This window comes from Anser brachyrhynchus (genome assembly GCF_964034855.1).
Source record: "Anser brachyrhynchus genome assembly, chromosome: 1".
Lineage (NCBI taxonomy): Eukaryota > Metazoa > Chordata > Aves > Anseriformes > Anatidae > Anser > Anser brachyrhynchus.
Genome location: NC_137694.1, coordinates 7,219,112 through 7,239,940, shown reverse-complemented (window position 1 = coordinate 7,239,940; position 20,829 = coordinate 7,219,112). Strand labels below are relative to the sequence as shown.

Sequence of the window (20,829 nt, the reverse complement as noted above, 5' to 3'; positions counted from 1 at the left end):
TTAAAGAAACTGAAAGACATTTTACACGGCACCATAAATTAGCGTTCTCTTTACAATATTGCATGCGTTGTGGGTCATACACAAATACTGCTGCCACTGTTATTTTTCCAACGTTTATTGAACTTTAAGAAGATCATAGAATCATAGAACATCCTGAGTTGGAAGGGACCCCCAGAGATCATCGACCAACTCCTGACTCCACACAGGACCACCCAAAAATCAGGCCATGTGTCTGAGAGCGGTGTCCAAACACTTCTTGAACTCCAGCAGGCTCAGTGCCATGCCCGCTGCCCTGGGGAGCCTGTCCCAGTGCCCGACCACCCCTGGGTGCAGAACCTTTCCCTAACCCCCAGCCTGACCCTCCCCTGTCCCAGCTCCATGCCGTTCCCTCGGGTCCTGTCGCTGTCCCCAGAGAGCAGAGCTCAGCGCCTGCCCCTCCGCTCCCCTCGTGAGGGAGCTGCAGGCCGCCATGAGGCCTCCCCTCGGCCTGCTCTGCTCTGGGCTGAACAAACCCAGGGCCCTCAGCCGCTCCTCATACATCCTCCCCTCTAGACCCTGCACCATCTTTGTAGCCCTCCTTTGGGCACCTTCTAATAGTTTTATGTCCTTTTAATACTGTGGCGCCCAAAACCACACACAGCTTGAGGTGAGGCCACCCCAGGGCAGAGCAGAGCAGGACAATCCTTCCCCTCGCCCAGCTGGCCGTGCCGTGCCTGAGGCACCCCAGGGTGCTGTTGGCCCTCCTGGCTGCCAGGGCACACTGCTGGCTCGTGTTCAGCTTGCTGTCGACATCTCAGATGAAGATCCCAGCTTCATTTATATAAAACTGGGGCTACATAACCCAAACCAGTGCAGTTAGTTCAGGCTTGCTAAGATGAAATACTGCTGCTTATGGAGATGGAAAAAGTCTGTGTTTGGCTCGGTGAGGTCAACCGTTAATCTGGCCCACAAATCAGATAACCCATTTTTTAAACGTAATGATCTGTTACTCATAGATAAATTTTCTTGTGTTTGTTTTACTGTTATAAGATTTCATTTATAATCTAATCATTTCTAATCTAAATAGTACAACCTACTGAAATGTCTAGGATTAACTCTAATTCACTACCTGTTAATTCTAGCACTGGTATTCAGGTCTTATTTTTTTCATTGTACAGGAGTAGTTTACACACCGGTTTCCGGATCACTATCTGTTAACAAATGCTTTTCCTTTTGAGAAATCACATTCAAAATGACCGTAAAGTTCAATTAGATACTGATTGCCTTGGATTGAAAAACAATTAGCTACTAAAGGAAACCAAGAATAAATCAGTATTTTTCCTTCAAATTCTTTCACTTATATAGAAATTAATATATTTAATATAAAGAAGTCAAAACTAAAGTAATATTGACTCATTTATGGTGATGCAGAGGTGAGGTTTCAACTGTATTTTACAGCTGTATTAGTGAGAAAGACTTGTCTGTTCTAGCCTGCTTGTATCGTCGAGGTCATCTTAAATTGTCTATTGTAAGACCCAAGACCAAAGTAGCAAAAATAGGGTAGGATACCTTCATCACCATGACAACTACATTCCGGTTTTTGATTAACATGAAGTAGAATTTTTCCCAAGTAGTAAACTTGGCCCACATTTATTTACACATGAAAATCTTCATCACCAGAAACTGTAGAAGTGAAATATAAAACCCACCTACATCAGAAGATTGTCAAATAGAGTAACACTGACAAAAAACTTTTTGTCCAGAACAAGCTGAAAATATTATGTGTTTTTCAGACTTTTTCATTACTATCTGCGTATTTTAAGAATGTTCATCCTGGCTTCCAAAAGCATTGTGTGTGATCTTCAGTTTCATGTATGTATCACGCAATGTACATTGTGTATAGTGTATGCTTTGGAAAAACTGCTTGCTGTAACTCTCTTGATATTGATTTTAAAAATCCATGGGAAAAGAGTTACACAGCCAAATCCTTCTGCGATTGGCAGCCATTTCTTCTATCTAGACTCAAGAAGTTTGCAGGTGATTTGATGCAGGCTGGCATTTGCTCTTGTTCTGTAAACATTTTTGACAATACACCCTCGCTGGTGAGTGTATTTTCATGCAAGGAAAAAAAAGAGCAAGTCGTTAGGAACAAGGCTGTAATGTTATGTTATTTTCTCACATCATGACCACAGATTTTAATTTCTTTTTTTTTTTTTTTACCCCTTTCCAAGTTCCAGATAATATCTTAAAATATATAGTCTTTTCACGATGCATCTTCATTCTAGATATATAGTTTTTTCCATACGGGCACCTTGTGTAAGCATTGTGTGGTAGCCATCGAAGAAAATGCTATAAATGTTGTTCGTGTAATTTCTGATTTGTACAGACAGGGGCAGCAAAAAAACTCTCAGAAAGGGGACTTCTCAAAGGCCTTTGTCTGCTTTGGCCCAAAGTGTGCTTGAGATGAGTCATGTGAAATACAACATGATTTTTCCTCCTTCATCCCCTCCGTCTCCCTTTCTGGAAGTAGCATAAATCATCTGTGATTTATCACAGAGGGTTGTTGGGTGTTTTTTTTTGTTTGCTTTTGTTTTGTTTTGTGTTGAAATAATCTATGTATATGACATCATCCTGTTCTGAGGCTGCATTTGGGGGATATGAAACTGAGGGAGAAGTAGCTAATCAGCAAGCACTGGCTACAGAGACAACCTCTAAGTCGTCCTCTACTTTGCACGGGCTGTATTTGCACTAGAAGCCCTCTTGGGAAGCTGCATGGAATGGACTGTTGGCCCTGCCGCTGTCCTTCCTGGAAGCGCCTGGCTGCCTCGCAGCATGCTAATCTGCATCATTTGGCAGTGAAACAGGTCCATAAAACGGGTAGATAAACGTCCAAAAAGCTTTGTATAGGAATATTGCTCTGGGATGATCCTCTGGTTTGTAATTATTATCCAATATTGAAAGCTATCTCTTTTCTTTTTGTTAGCTATACGCCTTGAAATAATGTCAGTGATTGTTAACTCTTACGGTGGCTAGACATAAGTGTGATTATTTGATTTGCCTTTTAAGGTTCTTATTCACTGATGGGGTTTGATTTCAATGAAGCAGGTACTGAATGGGGTGCTGAATAGCTGGAAGAAAATTCATGGTTTGATTATTTAAGTGATTGTAAAGTCTTGCCAGATGCATGATTGAAGTAAAATAATGTGTTTGAATGCTATTTTAATTAAAACATTCATATTCTTTTGGTAGCCAGAAGTGCAACTTGCAGAAGGCTTTGATGTCTTCATGCCGAAATCTCAGCTGGACTCTATATTATCAAACTATACTCGCTCAGGAAGTCTGCTCTTTAGGAAGCTGGTCTGTGCATTTTTTGATGACAAGACTTTGGCTAACTCTTTACCAAATGGCAAAAGGAAAAGAGGGCTCAATGACAACCGAAAAGGACTAGACCAAAATATTGTGGGTGCAATAAAAGGTATGTTTTTGCTTACTTTCATATGTGTAATTAGAACACATTTGCAGCTAAGGAGAATCTAAAGGGATTAGAATTTCTGACGTGCATTAGGTCTATTAAAATATGCAGTCTTATTTTTATTCCCTTTCATTCACTTGTTAAAAATAGATTCTACAGGGACAGCTTGTGTTAAGTTTAAGCCAGTGATCCCAGTTTCTGAAGTCAGGCTCTAAGGCTGGAATCTCAATGTTCTGTTTAAGAATTCTTTTTTCCTGGATATCAGCGACACAAGGAAATCTTGAAAACATAATGACGGCATAACTGTTCATCTTCAGTCAAAATTCTGAGCCTTCTCTACATCTGACTGCATCTGCTCTGTAAATAGTTTAATAGTTGGTGGCTGGACTGGGGTGAGATAGGGGAAGATTTTACCGGGACCAAGAGATGAGCTTGATGCTCATAAGAGCTGTGGTGGTCGAACTGGGAGCAAGTTTCTTAGTTGGTGTTACCTTATGCTGGGTATTTTTGTTAGCGATCACTGCTTTCAGGGTTCCAAAAGGAAATATCTATTCTCAAACACTGTAATCACAACATATGAAGAGCTAATATTACATCAGAGACTCTGAATTGGATTCTACCGTTTCGAAGATACTGTTTTGCCCAGAGAAGCTGTGGCTGCCCCGTCCCTGGAGCTGTTCAAGACCAGGTTGGATGGGGCTTTGGGCAACCTGATCTAGCGGGTAGCATCCCTGCCCATGGAAGTGGGGATGCAACTAGATGATCTTTAAGGTTCTTTCCAACCCAAGATGTTCTATGACTCTATGGAATTACATATAGCAAGAAAAATACCCAAGTTACAAAAAGGCGGTGTTGCAAAACAGGGCTTATTTTAGGGTCCTTGACTTGTCCTGAAGTGCAGACTGCTAACCTAGGAGATAAAAGGCAATGAGAAGAACTTCTGTAATCACACTGGCAGCAAAAGGAGGCAGGGGAACCTTTTGCAGCCACTGCTGTGTGTAGTTTCAGGCCCCCTCCCAGTGCGAGAAAGACATTGACATACTAGAGTGAGGCCAGCGGCTGGCCACCAAGACTTATTGTAGGACTGAAACAGGTAAGTGGTGAAGTATGTATGCAAAGTGGCAGACGAGAAGAGGCTGAGAGAGTTGGGTTCAGTCAGCCTGGAGAAGATAAAGTTCAGGAGAAACCACACTGCTGTCCACAACTACCTAGCGGGATGGTGTAGAGAAGATGGAGTCCGACTCTTCTCAGAGGCACAAGAGGCATTGGACACAGGGAAAATTTCAACAATACACAAGAAGCTTTTTCAACATGAGGGTGGTGAAACAGGGGAACAGGAGCTCAGAGAGGCTGTGGGATCTCCATCCCTGAAGGTATCCAGAATTTGACTGGACGTGGTCCAGAGCATCATGATCTAGTTGGGTGTGCTTCAAGCATCAGGATGGACATGGAGATGTCCAGAAGTCCCTTTCAACCTGTGCAATGCTTTAATAAAGTGGTTATGTCATAGTCCTAATGCATCTTGCAGAGTTTCTGGCAGACTTCCTTACAGTTCTGCCTATAATTACGGTTCAATTATAAACACTACCTATTTTTCTAGAAATCAATAATCTGTGAAAATTTGCAGTTGAATTCGCTCCATCTGTATCTCATTCTTCCCTAAAAGCTTTAATAAATAAGTTAAGTGGAAGAGATAGGTTTTCAAAATTACTTTAAAAAGAAAAAAAAAAAACTCTACTTGGAGCAGCACTGTTGTAAAAAAAAAGTTTCTGAGTCGATGCAGTGGCACTATTAAAATAGCAGTTGTCACCCACTGCAGAGATCAGTGTTTCTCAGGAGCTGAGCTCATGTTACCAGCGCAGATCCTGAAGCTTGGTTTAACCTCTTCCCTTGGTCCCAGCAGGGAGGAAGAAGGAGTTTCAACAGATAAATTTTGTCTGCGTTGGTACTACTAGGTACCGCTGTAAGAACAGTGATCTTTATTGGCATGTACAGGATTGCCCAAATGCTAGTGCGTGATCCCTGGTAGGGGAGCCACGTCCTAAAAGCTGTGATGGAGTAAGGTGCTGAGGGCATCTGAGGATCTTTTCTCAGCCTGGCTCCGATGGCACCGTTTTTCCCCTCAAAGAGCTGGGCTATCAAGCACTGTGGTTTCATTTATTCCAAGAAATGGCTGAGTCAGTATGAAATCTCCATGAGAACAACATCATGTTGTTTGCATTATTTCATTAGGACGTTCCTCTACCAGATACCCTTTAGTGGCACTTTTAGGCCTTCTCTGTGGCGGAGACATGAAAGTGGGGGGAAAAAAAAGGCTACATTCATGACAGAAATGAGCAGAGAACTTAAAGGAGAGACTGTTTGCTTGAAAATTGCTCTCCTTGTCTGAAAACATTTTAACTGCCATCCTTACGGGTAATTTAACACCTCTGTAACAGGATGATTAGCCAGGAATAAATTCTCCCTTTTGACTTTGGATATTCAGTGGCACTTGTTGAATCAGTTGCAGTGCTTCTCCTGGGCAATCAATTTCCCTTGTGAGCTGCATCAATCTTTCCCTTAGCACTCAGAGGAGGAGGGGAAGAGAGATCAGAAGTGGTTGGTTTTTTTCCTTTACGTTCCTGACAACAAGTCCAGCCCTGCACGAAGGTCCGTTCCTGCAGAAGTAATGAGCTGTGATCAGATCTGCTGGGGAGATTTATGGCACGGGGTGAGGTACAGCTCAGGTGGACCAGAGAGGTGAGGTCCCACTTCTGCCTCCTTCCTATTCCATTCCCGCTCTTGCTCTCCAAGGCTGCTGTACCCTCTTTACACATGCAGCCAGCAGCAAGCAATAGCCAAAATTTCACCTCGGGCACGTGTGGAGGGTGGCCTGGGGACAGCCTGGTGTCCCAGGTTGTCCCCAGGCCCCGGTCACAAACACAAAGTGCTGTCCCGTGTTTGAAGTAGGAGTCTTAAGGCATCAGTCAGGCTCCCATTGTATTAGGGACCATATGAATTGAGAAGAGAAAGATCATTTCTACCTTCGAGGAGCCTGTGAAGCATTGCAAATCGGACACTGGCAATATACGGGGCTGTACTGACTTCTCTGGGAAACCTCCTGAGTCGGTCCAGACTGCAGAGAAAAACATTGTTAATGCCTTTCATGCAATGGCTTTGTGAAGTTGTTAACATGAAAAGAATTCGGAGGGTGTGATTACTTTGGGTCCCTTTGTGCTTAGCAGCTAGCACTGCTTCAAAAGTCTGTGTATAAGAATTCTAAAATTGACAGTTTTTGTTGCATGCTTCTCCACCCTATTTGTGTGACATTTATTCCCAAGGATGACAAATTCCTTCAGCTGGGACCAGTTTTCTTTCTTTGTTTGCTGGTCGTTAGTGAACAGTTGGCTCTGAGGCCTAAGCCCAAGACTACAATAGCAATACTAACAGCCATAATATTGTTTCTATTTTTGCTCTCGTTGACTTTGCACACACCTCTCAGTTGTGTGATGAAAATCAATTGCATCAGTTTCGCTGCATTTATAATTTCCTATATTGTTTGGTTTGCTGTAAATATGGCACAGAATTTCCTTTTGTGTATGGGTTTAAAGACAATGTTGTTCACACATGAGCTATTTTTACAAAAATATAAAATTGGACCTATATGGTAGTTGTTTTTCTCAAGCAAATCTGCTTTTTTAGTAGCTTTATAAAGGTTCTGTTCCACCCAGCTTGGCGGTATGAGAACTGTAGAGATTTCTGCAGTGGTAGGTCTTGTGTCTTTCAACAGTTTGCTTGCTGACTTAGAAAATGAGACTGAGAGGCCACCAAATGACCAGATGTTCACTTCTCTACTTCTACCGTACGGAAGGCAGCGTTTAGAAGTGCCTACCACATCTGGAGACTCGGTTCAAAGTACTTATTCTGTGAAACATTGAGTTTGACCCTGTTTTTGCAATCCTAGACTTGGCCATTGAAATGCTCTTTGTTAAGCTGACAATTTGATGTAGTTTGTTTGTAATCTTCCTCAGCCTCCTTTTCTCGGTTGTGGTGGCACGTTTGAAAAAGATATCTTTTTATTTCAGTCTTCACAGAAAAATACTGCACTGCTAACCATGTGGATAAACTTCCTGGTCCTAGGGACTGGGTCCAGATCCTTCAGGATCAAATTAAACTGGCAAGAAGACGATTAAAAAGAGGCTCAGGTATGTATAAAAAAAAAAAAGGAAAAAACATGTGAGTGTAAGACTAAAATCTGAGAGCCTTTTCTTGTTGACTGTAAGCGTTGTACACGGTCACTCTGTGAAAATTTGACCTCCCAGATTTTAACAGGTTTCTGTGTAAAAGTACGGGGTGACACGTTCAGGAGCGGTCTTTGCAGCTTTTATAAAGTCTTTTTCAATGTTGTCTCCAACCTCTTTCCATTAGCAACCAAAACTTTCTTAGAATCATCTCCTGAAGTGGAAGGGACCCATGGGGATCTTTGAGTCCAACTCCTGATCCCACCCAGGGCAACCTAGGAGTTAACCCATCTATCTATGAGCGTTCTTCCCAGCGTTTTATGGGATTTGAGTCATAAACCAGCTGATCCAGCCAGGGTTGTGGGCAGAAGTTTTTAAATTCCCTGTTATTTGGCCCTGCCAAGCCACTTACCGTAGTGTTAGGCCATAACCTAAATTACCTTTCCTTCCAAACTCTGCGTCTCTGGAAGGACAGAGGAGTTTTCTCACACTCCTTGCGAAAGAATCGGCATCACTCTAGCAAAAAAAAAAGACCCTCCCACGCTGGTTGTGCCTGTGAGGACCTACCAAAGCAGAGGAGTGTGCTTGCCAGCAGTGAGTAACAGGTAATTTGGGTAGGGATTTGCAGCAAAGCCGCTCAGCTTTGCAGAGTAACGTGCAGGGCAGCCTGGGACCAGCCTGACAGAGCTCGCTGGGCAGCGAAGGCACAGTTTGAAGCACCCAGCCTGAGAGCATCCGGCTGCATCGCTTTGCCCATGGGCTCTCAGTTGCAGTGATGAACAGCAGTGCGCAGTCCCGAAATCCCCCGTGGAGTTCACAGGAACCTGAAAGCAATATCGCTGATTAAGAGATGTTTAATTACTTTGCAAACCTGAACCAGTCTCCTTCCCGTCTTCGTGCCTCGTGTCCTACAAGGGGCTTTCTTCACGCTTCCTGCTTTTCCCTTCTGGTATCTCTTAAGGCTCTCTTGTGGTCATATTTCCTGCCCATCTCTCCCTTGGAGCATCTGACTTCACTGTCTGAGGTGCGTCTCTTGTGCCAACGTCCTTAAACGTGTTCCTTCACCGTTTCCATGTGTAGCTGACTGCCTCTTCCCCTCTTCCCTTCTGCCCCTCACCACAATGAAGTGCCGATTAGCATCCACGGGTTGAGGAATGGGAAACTCGATGGCTCAGCAGGGGATGCAGTGGTCCTGCTGGCTATGGAGAGGTGAGCTAGACGGCAGGAAAAGGCAAAAACATCTCTCTCCGGCTCCATGTGTCAGAGAGCCAGTGTTTTCTGTCCAAACACACGCTGGCATCTGAATTCTTTATCCGCAGCTCTGTTAATTCCAGGAGGAAAAAGCGTAAAACTAAGGAGAACGAGGAGCACCCAGAGGTGGGGGAAATGCAGATTATTCAGTAGCATAAGCTTCCCACCACTAGAAACCACCACTAGCCTTAAAAAGGGCTTTTTGTGCATGTTGGGGAGGGAGGAGAGAGGGACACGAGGTAATCTCGTTAAAGACAGTGTCAGCTCACTGAGGTTGTACAACAGGACTGCTTTCTGCCCCTACCAAAGGCTGGCTGGGCAGAAGGCTGGAAATGCAGTTTCAGGCTCTGATAAGGTGAAGAGCACAGCGTGGGATGCGGGCAAAAGAGGGTCTTTGGGTTGTCTGCAGGAGATCCCTCAAGGAAGAGGATTGACCTAATTTTGTTTGGATTTTGGTTTTCTTTCATCCTTTTTTATTTGCTTTTCTTGGTGCCTCTGCAGGGTATTAATTAAAATGACAATGCCGTTCTGCTTTTGCCTTTTAAACAGGGCCACTTCCATCTCTGGTCCTTTCTTGGGATGGCAGAATCGAAGCAGAGGATATTCTTTGTACGTGGGCAAGACTATGAAGAAAAATAAGCGAGGCTGAGTATAGTGAGGGTGAATAAGATAGGCTCCTGTCTCTGTCCCTGCCTGCAGAGGGAAGCTAACTCATCAGCCGGTGTGGGCATGAGTAGTAAACAGAAACACACCTAACAACCCCTCAGTTTTATTTACTAAAAGAAGTACATCGTAACTGCATTGCTAGAAAGGCTCTTTTTTTTTTTCCTGTTGTTTGGTTTGCTCACTGATCCCTAAGCGCATCGTTTTCTTCCTGCCACTTGGCCACAGGCAGACACGTTCTTTTAGATGCAGCAGGAGCGACTGAAAATGCCACTGTTGTGGACAGTATCCACTGCTTGGAGTTCCCCCTTCTACGGAAGAGCAGGAGCAAACAGGTTGCAGTCTTCATCTTGCTGAAACAAGGTTATTTGGTACTTGAGTGTTACAGCCGTGAGCTTCTGGTACGAGGAGCACAGAGCTGATCAGATGACGTCTCCATCCAGTCCCATATTTTGTTTCCTACGATGCCCATTAGTAGATGCCCAGGGAGGTCCCCAGGGCCAAGGGAAAGATGGGATGTTTGCTAGCACAGTCTCACAGTCCTCAGAAGTCTTAGCCTGATTTAAACCTGGCTGCGTGGGAACAATGCAAATGTGAACTATTCATTGTGAAACCTTTCTAAAATTGTCAGCGCTGTGGGTAACTCGCCGAGACCAAAATGGGAGAGGAGGGCAGTTACGGAGGGAGGTTTGATCTGCTTAGGGGAAAAGATGTTCCCAGCCTTCATCTTGCAAAACGCTGGCTTTAAGAGCCCGAAAACCCCCAAGCAAGTGTCCTCGCTTCCCTACTCCCCAGTCACCCTCTCTTAGCTTTGTCTACTTTTGCTCCCTGCAAAGCTCCAGCTAGGCTTGTGGGCATGGGCTGAGGTTCCCGAAGAACAAACTGGAGCCAGCATTAAGCTAGATTGATCTGAGACTTTCTAAGCCGTCGTGTCTCCCTGCTGGCTGATCATGCTGCTTTATCTAAATCAGTTTCGAGTTTGTTTCGATGCACAGGCTTTATCTGGGAAAAGCTTAAGGTGGTCTATTTATTTCACAGAAACCACAAAACAACTTTTTAGTCACCACTGAGTTGTGCTAAATTTGAACAGCAGAAGTATTTAAGAGACAAGGGGCAGGCTTTCCATTCTGTTTGCCTTCCCCTGAGCCATTTAGTCTATCCTCTGATTAGTTTCTCACTTCAAACCAGGCAATAAGACACTGCATTCATGAGCAGCCCTGTCTGCTTTATCCTGTAGAACATTATTTCAGTCTGATAATGTAAATCCTGCTCTAGCTTTCAGTGATATTAATGATTTCAAAGTATTCTAGCAAATGAGTGAGATAGGTCTGCTTTTTGTACCTCTCTCTGTAGGGTGTATTCTCTTGAGGATTCCCAAATTAATTGAAATCATGATCACTGGATGATAGATGCTGTCCAGCTTCAACCTTATTTATCATGTTTGGCTCATCTCCTAGAATTAGGGATGGAAAAGCTCCCTACTTGGGAAGCTAATCAAAAAAAATCCACTTAAAAATTCTGCTTTCTAGAAAATAGTTCCCCTGTGTGGATTTTGAAAGGTTGTTATCCTAAACCAAATAAAAATTCATTTAAGTTCGGAATCAGTGACAATATTTTTCATAGCTAGAAATATTCTTTTTTTAATTTATTTATTTTTGCTTTGGCTTTTTCTTAGTTCTTTGAGATTATTGCCTGAGATCTGAGACTTGGGTAGGGTTTTTTTTTTTATTTGTTAGATCTGAGAATAAAGCTGTCACTACCATTAAATTTTTATTGGCCTTGTTCAGTCTTCTCAAAATTTCACAAGTCGGCTGTCACAAAGGGGAGAAGAGACTGCGAGGTTAATGTTACAAACAGATGTTATAATTAAAATTAAATAGTATGATAATATTCCTCAGCCTTGACGATTGGTCCCGTTTCATGCCAGCAGCACAGCGTCCTGGGGCACAGCTTCGGAGTGCCAGATCTGCCTTTCTCCCAGCAGAGAAGCTTCTTGGCTTCTGGCACGGGATGCAAAGTGGCCCTGGAAGGGAAGGAAGTCAAAGGAAAAAAAAAAAAAAAAAAAGATGTGTAGGTTTCCTCTTCTTTTAAAGCAGTGTGAATTACTGTGCAAATCGGCTTGTAATTTACTCGGCGCGTTCCCCACCGCGTGGTCTTTCCACCCTACAGAGAGAACATGGGTCGGGGGCTGGTGGCCTTGCCAGTGGCCTTACAGAGCCAGGCGAGCGTTAGCATAAAGATCTAAGAAGGGCGAAATCCGAAGGACTCGCTGCTCGTGTCACCTCTGTGCTAGACACAGTATGGAAGCCTTTTGATTACTAAACTCTTCATCCCTTAATAAGCAGCGGGTCAGGGGCCACACATCTCTTGCAGGAAGTTCCTCCTCCCTTTTTACGTTTTGAAGGGAGTACATAATCCATTAATCTGTAACGTCTGCCCGTTGCGTAGCCAGGGAAGTTGATGCTGTGTGACTAACGCTCCTGGAGTACCGAGGGTAGGAGCCGTTCCTGCAAAGCGATTGCTTTGTGCATAACCTGGAAGCTTTTGATTGCCGTACTCAATAAAGGAGAACGTAGCGATGTTGGAAAACATGCCGAAACTTTTCAGGCAGGATTAATTTAAATTACAATTCCATGACGTTTCATCCTTGAATTGTTGTTTAAAATTAATATTACTTTGTTGCAATGTAAAATGGTGGGAAAAAAGGAAAAATACTTGCACGCTTTTTGGAAATTTGCCTTTTCTCCCACATCCTTGTTCAAACCCCTGCTTCCATTGCCTCGTGTAACGTTTTGGGAGGGGGGTAGAGGGGCTTGGTTGTTTTTTGGTTTTTTCTTTCTATTTCTCTTCATCCTTCTGATTTCCCTGTTTTGTGCTTCTGATCCGATGCCTATGTATTATAAGAGATTGTGTTGATTTTATTTTTTTTTTTTTGCTTAGCAATAAACACAAGACCAGGAAGGATGTCGGATGTAAGCCCAAGATGTGACACACTGCTTTTGTGGCTAGTATCTTAGATAAAGATAGCGATATTAAAATGAGCTACTCTTGCAACAATCTTGCCAGCCCTGAGCATACATGTACTGCTGTCCAAGGAGCAAAACAGCAGGTGTACACTTAACAAACATGGACACCAGAAGCTAAACAGTTTTTTTGGGAAAAAAACAGACCTCTAAGGAAATGGCTAGTAGGATTGTTTTGCAGTAGCTGTTGAGCTCTACCTAAGCAAAGGACAGAAAAGAGTGTTAGAATTCCCACAGCAGAACCTATTCCTGCTTGCCTTGTCTTGCAGGCTGGCTCAGGACATGTGAAGTTTGGCTGGCAGTCCCTGGGTGTGGTTGTTGAAGGCAAACCTTCTTTCCTGCTTGGAATGCAATGGGAGAAGGTGCTGCTTTACATCCATGTTAGGAGGTCCACGTGTTTATCACGCACTTGTGAGCAGGAGCTTTGCTGGTCGTACTTCACCTGAAGCTGTGGCTACACATCCAGTGTCATCAAACCAACTGGGACAGCCACTGAGAAGTGCACGTCTTGTTCCCACTCCCTTCCTGGCACTGGCAAAAGCATTCACGTGGCCACGTTGTCAGTTTTTAACTGGACCTGACCTCTGTGGCCATATGAACGTTTGTGCTGGCATGAGGAACGGGGCTGGAACAATCGGTGGTGAGCTGGACCTCATCTATCAGCACCGTATCGGTCTTGTGCCAGATTAAAATGGCCAGGTAACTACTCTGTTATCAACAAAGTTGGTTCTGCAAATTTGGAAACTCAAGCCCTTATCTGCGGAAAGCCAAGTACTTCCTAGCCTCCGTTTGTTTCTGTGTGACTCCTTCCTCTGAGTTCGAGTTTAGCCAGGCGTGAGGAGGGCAGTAAGGTAGAAAGAGAACCACATTTCTAGAGCTGCTTCTGGAGTCGCTGCTGAGACTTCCAGAAAACCTCTCACTGGAGTGGACAGTGTAGCTGGTGGCATGGGCCTTGATACTGGTAGAGGGAAGACTTTCAGACGATTGCCAGCATTCGTGTCATGTCTTGCTTCCCCCATTTTCATGGCTTGGGTCCCTTCAGCCCATGGGGCCGTTTACGGTTACATCTCTTGCGTGCCGTGCTGCAGAACCACTTGGTGCAGGTAGTTCTTCGTAACATAGCTACAAGTTGGCCTCAGAGTGTGACCGCAGTAGTATATATCCTATCGGTTCTTTCCTAGCCACTCATTTCACCACACTGTCTCCTCCATCCAGTCCTTCCATCGCTGTTAGTCCAGTCCAGATGCAAACCAACGTAGAGGCAGAGAATCATGTAACCTCTTCCCATTTATTGAGCTCCACGCTCCTTCCAAAATTACAGATTTTTTGCAATAAGCTGTAGCAAGCACTTCATTTCTTTCTGCTCAGTGTGCCCCCCTCTCACACGAAGGAGAAAAAGTTATCAGTTCAAGGCACAATCAGAGTAATTTGCAGGTCTGTGTCTTGTACTTGTTAGGGCTCTCAATTTAAACCTTCCACGGGAGGAAAGCTGTTTAATATTAGTTGTTTTTTTGTTTGCTTCTGTTTTCTTTATTACCTGCTTGAGGGTAGGAAGGCTTTGCAGAGGGATCTGGATAGGCTGGATCAATGTGCTGGGTCCAACCACAGGACATTCAGTGAAGCCAAGTGCTGGGTGCTGCACTTGGGGCACAGCACCCCCAGGCAGCGGTGCAGGCTGCGGCAAGAGAGGCTGGAAAGCTGCCCGGCAGGAAAGGACCTGGGGGCGCTGGTCAACAGGACCAGGGAAGTGATCGTCCCCTTGTGCACACCTCAAATGTTATGTTCAGGTTTGGGCCCCTCGCTACAAGAAGGATGTGGAGTTGCTTGAGCATTGCTCAAGCAGAGAAGAGCAACAAAGCTGGTGGAGGGACAAGAAAAGAGTTATGGGGAGCGAGTGAGGGAATTGGGGCTGTTTGGTCTGGAGAAGAGGAGGCTGAGGGGAGACCTCATCGCTCCCTACAGCTACCTGAAAGGAGGCTGCAGCGAGGAGGGTGTCGGTCTCTTTTCTCAGGTGACAAGTGATAGGACACAAGGAAATGGTCTCAAGTTGTCCCAGGGGAACTTTCCATTGGATTTTAGGAAGAACTTCTTCATGGAGGGGTGATCAAGCATTGGAATGGGATTCACAGGGAGGTGGTGGAGTCCCCATCCCTGGAGGTATTTAAGAGGCGTGTGGACGTGGTGCTTAGGGATATGGTTTAGTGATGGGACTTGGTAGGTCAGGTTGATGGTTGGACTTGATGATGCGGAAGGTCTTTTCCTACCTAGCTGATTCTGTGATTCTTTAGTTCAACTAATTTTGCAGAAGTGAGTGGAAAGCATAGAGCCAAAACTCTAAACCGACTTCCGTACAAGTAGGAAAGAGAGCAGCCTCCAGGGATGGATAGCCAGGGGTAGCTGGAGGAAGGGAATTTTAACGTGGCTCAGCAGCTGGATTAGTTCATCTTGTGATGTCCTCATAAAGGCAACAACTCAACATCTTTGTGTACAGCTATAACAAAGATGACCAGGACAGTTAGCTTAGTGTCAAGCGAGAGCTGAACTAAGTTGCTCAAGGTATCTATGGCCTTGGGTAAATTTGGTGCCTGTGGAAAATGTGCATGGAACGGAGGTGGTACGATGCACATCCACCACACCGCACGTGTACAATGTAAGGGACTTCACCTTTATGACCACATCTAGTGTGCTTAAGTGCTCTTGAAGATCTCATTGTGTTTTAAAGGCCTTAAATATCGTGCTGAATTGTCAAAAGACAAAGGTAATGGGATTTTGAATGGGGATTGTGTGGGTTAGGCACCTAATTCCTGTTAAATGCCTGTAATTTACTCGGGGTTCAAACGCACACTCCAGGGTACTACAGCCGGACAAGTCACTGCACATCCGCGGAGCCACATGAACCATCCCTATGCATACCCTTGGCCCGTGGCAAATAGGAGAGGAACAAATTAGGCTTTTAGCCTTCCTTTACCGTGGGCTAGATTAAGGCAAATGATCTTGCACATGCCGTGAGCTAAAAGCAAGCGTGTGTGTATATATACACTGTAATTGCCTGTGTACCCGCACGGTTACCCGCTGTTGTAATTCTGCTAGGTGCCCACCTGCACCTTTGAAGACTTCCTGCCCCAGCAAATCTCTCTCTCCCCAGACGACCTTGCCTGTGGTCACGGAAAGTTTGGATGCAGAAATTCATACTTTCCCCTTAGGTGTCTGATGATGGCAACTACAGGAGGATGGAGCAGAAGCCGTAGATGGCTTAACAAACAGGACTTCTCTGATGTGATTTTACAAAATGATTGCAGCTCCCCTTATCAACCTCGTATGTCCTGAAACCTTAAAAGGAGCAAGCGTTACTGCAGCCCATTGCTGGCGCAACTGCTTATTAATACCAAAGCCTCTCCTAAGTTTGCATTTTTATTATATGACCTTTTCCTCCAAGCAGTGAGTTTTTAACCGAGCGGTAGCAAATTGCAGCTGAGGAAAGTAGATAGAAAATGCAAAATCACTCTACAGTATGTAGCTTTTTAATCGCGTTCCTGTATTCAGTCAAAGTAATGAGATTTCTTGTTTATATTTGTAATCAGCAGAGGCAACTGACTGTGATGAGAAGCCGGACATTTCTTTACTACAAACAGGTAAAATGCATTAAAATTTTTATCAGCTTCCAATGTTTGTGTTTGTTTATTGCGCATAAGCAGTTTTCAGTAATCCTGCCGTGCCATATACATTCGGGTAATTGCACACGGGACCCAGCTATCTACGTTTTGAACGCCCCGTATTAAAAAAACAAATGCACCGGAATCTTAAAATTTCCTCCTCTATTTCATATTCATAAAACCTCAAGGTTCATGGCAGCAGCTAAGCTAATAAGGCCGGTAAGTCACCCTTCTTATTCCAAACAGGATCTTGCGCTCATCCCTTCTATTTCTGGGAGTTTTCGGGGTTCTTAACAGTGTTATGGGTAGGGACGGACTCAATGATTTCTATTGTAGCATCTGTTCAGTTGGGCAAGGTAGTAGCAAGAATATCTTGGGTTTACAGAAGGACTGCATGTTATATGCGTATGTTATGATAGTTAAGTGTTGTCTTACTTTCTCTTGGAGTGCAGGCACCCTGCCTCAAAGCCTGGTAATTGTTAAATAGCAATGTAGCTATGCAGGGCGGGGGCTAGGAAATACAGTTTTTTGTGTGCTGCTGTACATCGTGTTAAAATCGAGATAGGCTGAGAGTGAATTCTGAAACACCCTCTCGTTAACAGGCAGTTCATTAATAAGTGCCCTGGTGGTAGGAACAGAGTTCCCATCCTCCCAAAACTGCGTGGAGCCAGAGTGTGGGGAGGTGGCCATTCCCCCGTAATTTCACAAGGATGCAGCCTAACACCGCCAAAGCCAAAGGAAAAGGAGGGATGCTACAATAGATGCTACGGATGCTACAAGAGCTTTAGCAGATGAGCAGGGTCACAGCCTGCAGTCCCTTTTTATCGGATTCCTGAGGTGTAACAACAAAGCGCGGCTGGAGATCAGCCGTGCAATTGCTGCGAAGATGAGAGGACGTGGCTGGCATCGGGTTGCTGAGCACAGCCCGCGGTACCTGGAGGCTCGGGGTGGTCGGGAGAGCGACACCGCAGCATCTGCCTTCGGCAGGATCACTTCCTAATCCCTCTTACGTAAGGGCTGGAGAAGGGGCTTTCAGCCGCCACCGCTGCGTGCTGGGGGCCAGAGCAGCAGCTGCCAGCCGCCGAGCACGGCCGGTTGAAATCCTGCTGTCAGAGCACGTGCAGTTACCAAGGAATAGGAGCAGCGAAGCAGCGGCGAGGACAAGCAGCTATAGTCTTGTTCTGGCAGGGACCCAGTGGGGGCTGGGAGCACACGCTCGCTGGGAGCTGCCGTGCTGCTTTCTTGGCCAGCCAGTGAATATTTCAGGGTACTGTTGCGATAATAGGCGCAGGAAGCTCTGCTTTGAGAGGTCTCTTCCAAGTGACATCCTGTTTGTTTCCTTTATCAGGGAGGGAAGCGATTCCGTTGAAAGAGGGCCCTAATAAAGCTTGCTAATGCTACGGAGCGTTATCTTTTCGTTGCTGGAGTAAGCGTATTAAGGCGCAGAGTTACCGGATTGCTGCGCTTTCTGTAGCTGCTTCTCGCACCTCGTGCTAGCGGTGGAAACGAGCGTGCTGAGACGGTCGTGGCAGAGAAGCCAGCTCCCCGTCCACCCTACAAGCGAATCACCACCAGTGCGCTCTGGCTGCTCGTACAACTCGGAGCATCACACCGCACACACGGTTCTCGAGCCGAAATGTTTCTTTTGCATGTGCGTGTCTCCATACTGCCCGTGGAAGGATGCCTAAATAAACCACGGTGCGATTTGCATCGGTGGGGGAGGCGATGCTCGCGGGCCGCGCGCCAAGCATTTGACTCACACCCATTATTATATGTGTGTGCAAGTGCCTCTTTATAGTACGTATCAATGTAATATCACACTGTTCTTGGAAGCAAATGATTTAAAGTGATATACAGACAGTCTAATGACAGTAATTACGACGGAGAGCCAAAATACAGATGCTTTCTATCGAGGAGCGTCACAAAAGAGGTGGAATGGAACTTTTATAGAGGTCTTTCCCTGCCTTGGCACAGCTGCTTTTATAGGGGGTGTTACTGACAGGGCGTTAAAAGAGAGCTTTAGCGTGATGTATTCAGCTGTCTTCTCTGTTTAGCTTGAAAATTCGCCTTGCTGACGGTGTTTGTACGGCGCCCGGTGCGGTGGGCCTCCCTCGCAGGTGACATCTCTTAGGAGATAAATCGGGAACGGTCGGTGGTTGGCGTGGGGTGGCAGCGGGATAAAAGTGGACTGGATCAGGTCGCTTGGGGGGAGTCGTGCCCGAGGCTGGGCTGGGAGGAAAGGTGGGATGCCGGAGCCGTTTGTGCCGAACATCGGGCGGTTGCTCTCTTGGTCTCCACGAACTGAACAAACTTGGGAAGTAAAAGTGCCTAGACTGAATTAAATCAGTGGTGAGTGTTGGTGCACAGAAGGGAGAACTCAGATTTCTCTAATCTGCCTTTTCTGCTCAGTCAAGGCTGCCTGTGACCCCGGTGACATTATAAACACAATCCGGGGGTACGTGGGCTGTCAGTGCTGCAGTTCTTCAACCTACGCGTTTTCAGATCACAGCCTATGGCTGGCTGGCATGTCATCGGAGACACCGCAGTTGGAAGCGTGCTCGCTCCCAGCTCTCTTCACAGATGATAGGAGAAGGAATAAGTTCAGATCGGCTACATTCACAATTGGAAGAGCCTGTTCTTTGGTGCCAGGACGACTGCTCTGAATGTGGCTCATTTACGTAGGTGCCTCCAGCCAGGTTTGAATCTGCTCCTTCTGGGCCCACAAGCGGCAAAGTCCTGGTCTCCGGGGAGAAAAGAGGTGTTTTCTTTCCAAAACCCTCTTTTGGAACTCAAAAGCCTTGTAAAAAATGTAGCTGGTACATTCTCCTAAAACTAAGGAAGATGTTTTTGCCCAATTATATTTTAGCACTTCAGAGCAAGAATCATGCTCCCGTTTTAAAATCACCCTAGATGCTGAGAGTGCCTTTGCTTTGAAGGCTGATGATTGAAGGGTGTTTAAAGAAAATTGGAAGAACTGTAGCAGTTAAACTTGCTGGGAACTTTGGCAGAATAACAGATAAATCTCAAGAAAATGCTAGAAGAGTTGTCTCTAACAAACCTTAGGAAAGCTCCGATAGTTCCAGCTTCTGCGCGTACTAAAGCGGGCTGTTGCTTAAGCTGAAGTCTGTGTCCAGAGCTGAGCTGAGACGGATCAGGCAGCTCCCAGGCTAATTACTGTGGAGTGGCTGGAAGGACCGATTAGTTTCTCGTTGATGTGGGAACCTGAAAGGTGTGAGATGTATCTTTATCAGAATGAAGACGTGGCAGCTTTTGGAGTCTTCCTGTATGAGTTGGCGTTGCAAAAAAAAAGCTCATTTTAGTTTGGTCTACGGTTTATCTAAAGTATCTGGATTTTTTTTATTTTTTTTTAAGTATAACCCGTAAGTTCTGCATACGGAAACAAATTTAAGACAGCTGCAACACCCTTTTCATGAATCCTCATCTTGTAAATCACATTTGGAAGATACGCGCAGCCCAGGGCCAGGAGGGAGCCCTCCTTATACCCGTGCTTTGGACCACCGCTGGGCTGAAGGTTTCATACAGTTTCTCCACATTGGGGTTAATTTTGAGATGAGAAAGTATTTTGATATCCCTAAAAGAAGCGGAATCAGTAACATCCCAATCCTCAGGTCCGGGGGTGATACGGCTTTGTCGAGAGATGAGAGCAATCTCTTCGGGAAGAAACCAGCGATAAGAAAATAGCAACGATCCGATTCTGTATAGGTTGTCTCCTTTTCTCTCGAAACACAATATCAAGAAAACGAAACTTCAAAAAAAAAAAGAACCTTTTCGAAACCTTAAATATAAATCCTTTATTGTAATATAAGTCTTTATCCTTTCAGTGCCTGATTGTGAGTCTTCCCTTTTCATTGGGTTGTGTTTGCCTTTTAGGCTGATTGATGTCTGTCTCCTATTTGCCCTGGGTTCTTAGCGCTGTAGTTGTAATTCTTCTGTCCATCTTTCATTGTGCTGTTTAGAAAAAACATGTTCTTAAAGTGGTTTAAAAAGACGGGATATAATCATACAGCATACCTCTGTTTTTTTGTTGTTCTTTTTTTATTATTTTATTTTTATTCTGCCATATGCATTTAGACTGCTGTGGAGTGGTTTTTTTTTCCCCCTTTTTTTTTTTTTTCCAAAGAACATCCAAAAGTATGTACTCTAGGTTTAAAATTCATGGGGTGCTTTTTTCACTTCTTCAGAAACCAACTTCAAAGTGGGAAGCAGCGCAGTGCAGTTTGTGCCGCAGTCTAACGCGGCGCTTTACATCTGAAGTGGGGCGTACTTTATTTTCTGTGAAAAACTTTGCTCACTTTTTTCAGTATGAAAAAAATATAAATCCATTTAATTTGCTTTCTTTAGCAGGTTGGGCTTTACTCTAGATGGAATTCAGCAGCTGCTGTCTGCAGGTACACCAACAGTTCAGCCCCATCACAAATTAGAATTAGAATCCAAATATATAATTTCCAGCTTTTTGTTTTGTTTTGTTTTTTTAAATGGATGACTGAACTGATTTATTGAAAACATTTTTCTTTTAAACTAATTTCATTTCCTAAAAACATTTTCCT

The 20,829-nt window shown here is 44.8% G+C and overlaps 1 protein-coding gene across 9 annotated transcripts in view; it reads left to right on the top strand.

The window, feature by feature from the left end:
- The window catches only part of BEND7 (BEN domain containing 7), a 47,657-nt gene that overhangs the window by 24,799 nt on the left and 2,029 nt on the right, over positions 1 to 20,829 (top strand). For 4 of the 9 annotated variants that reach the window (XR_013955409.1, XR_013955410.1, XR_013955412.1 and 1 more), the window contains 4 exons: positions 3,229 to 3,454; positions 7,516 to 7,635; positions 16,190 to 16,240; positions 16,864 to 20,670. Coding sequence is in view for 4 of the 9 variants with exons in the window: in XM_080605744.1 (XP_080461870.1) it covers positions 3,229 to 3,454; positions 7,516 to 7,635; positions 16,190 to 16,240 (397 nt within the window). In the remaining 5 variants the exon portion in view is untranslated. The remainder of the gene's footprint in view (positions 1 to 3,228; positions 3,455 to 7,515; positions 7,636 to 16,189; positions 16,241 to 16,863; positions 20,671 to 20,829) is intronic. The other 5 variants (XM_080605744.1, XM_080605743.1, XM_080605746.1 and 2 more) reach the window with 3 other exon arrangements.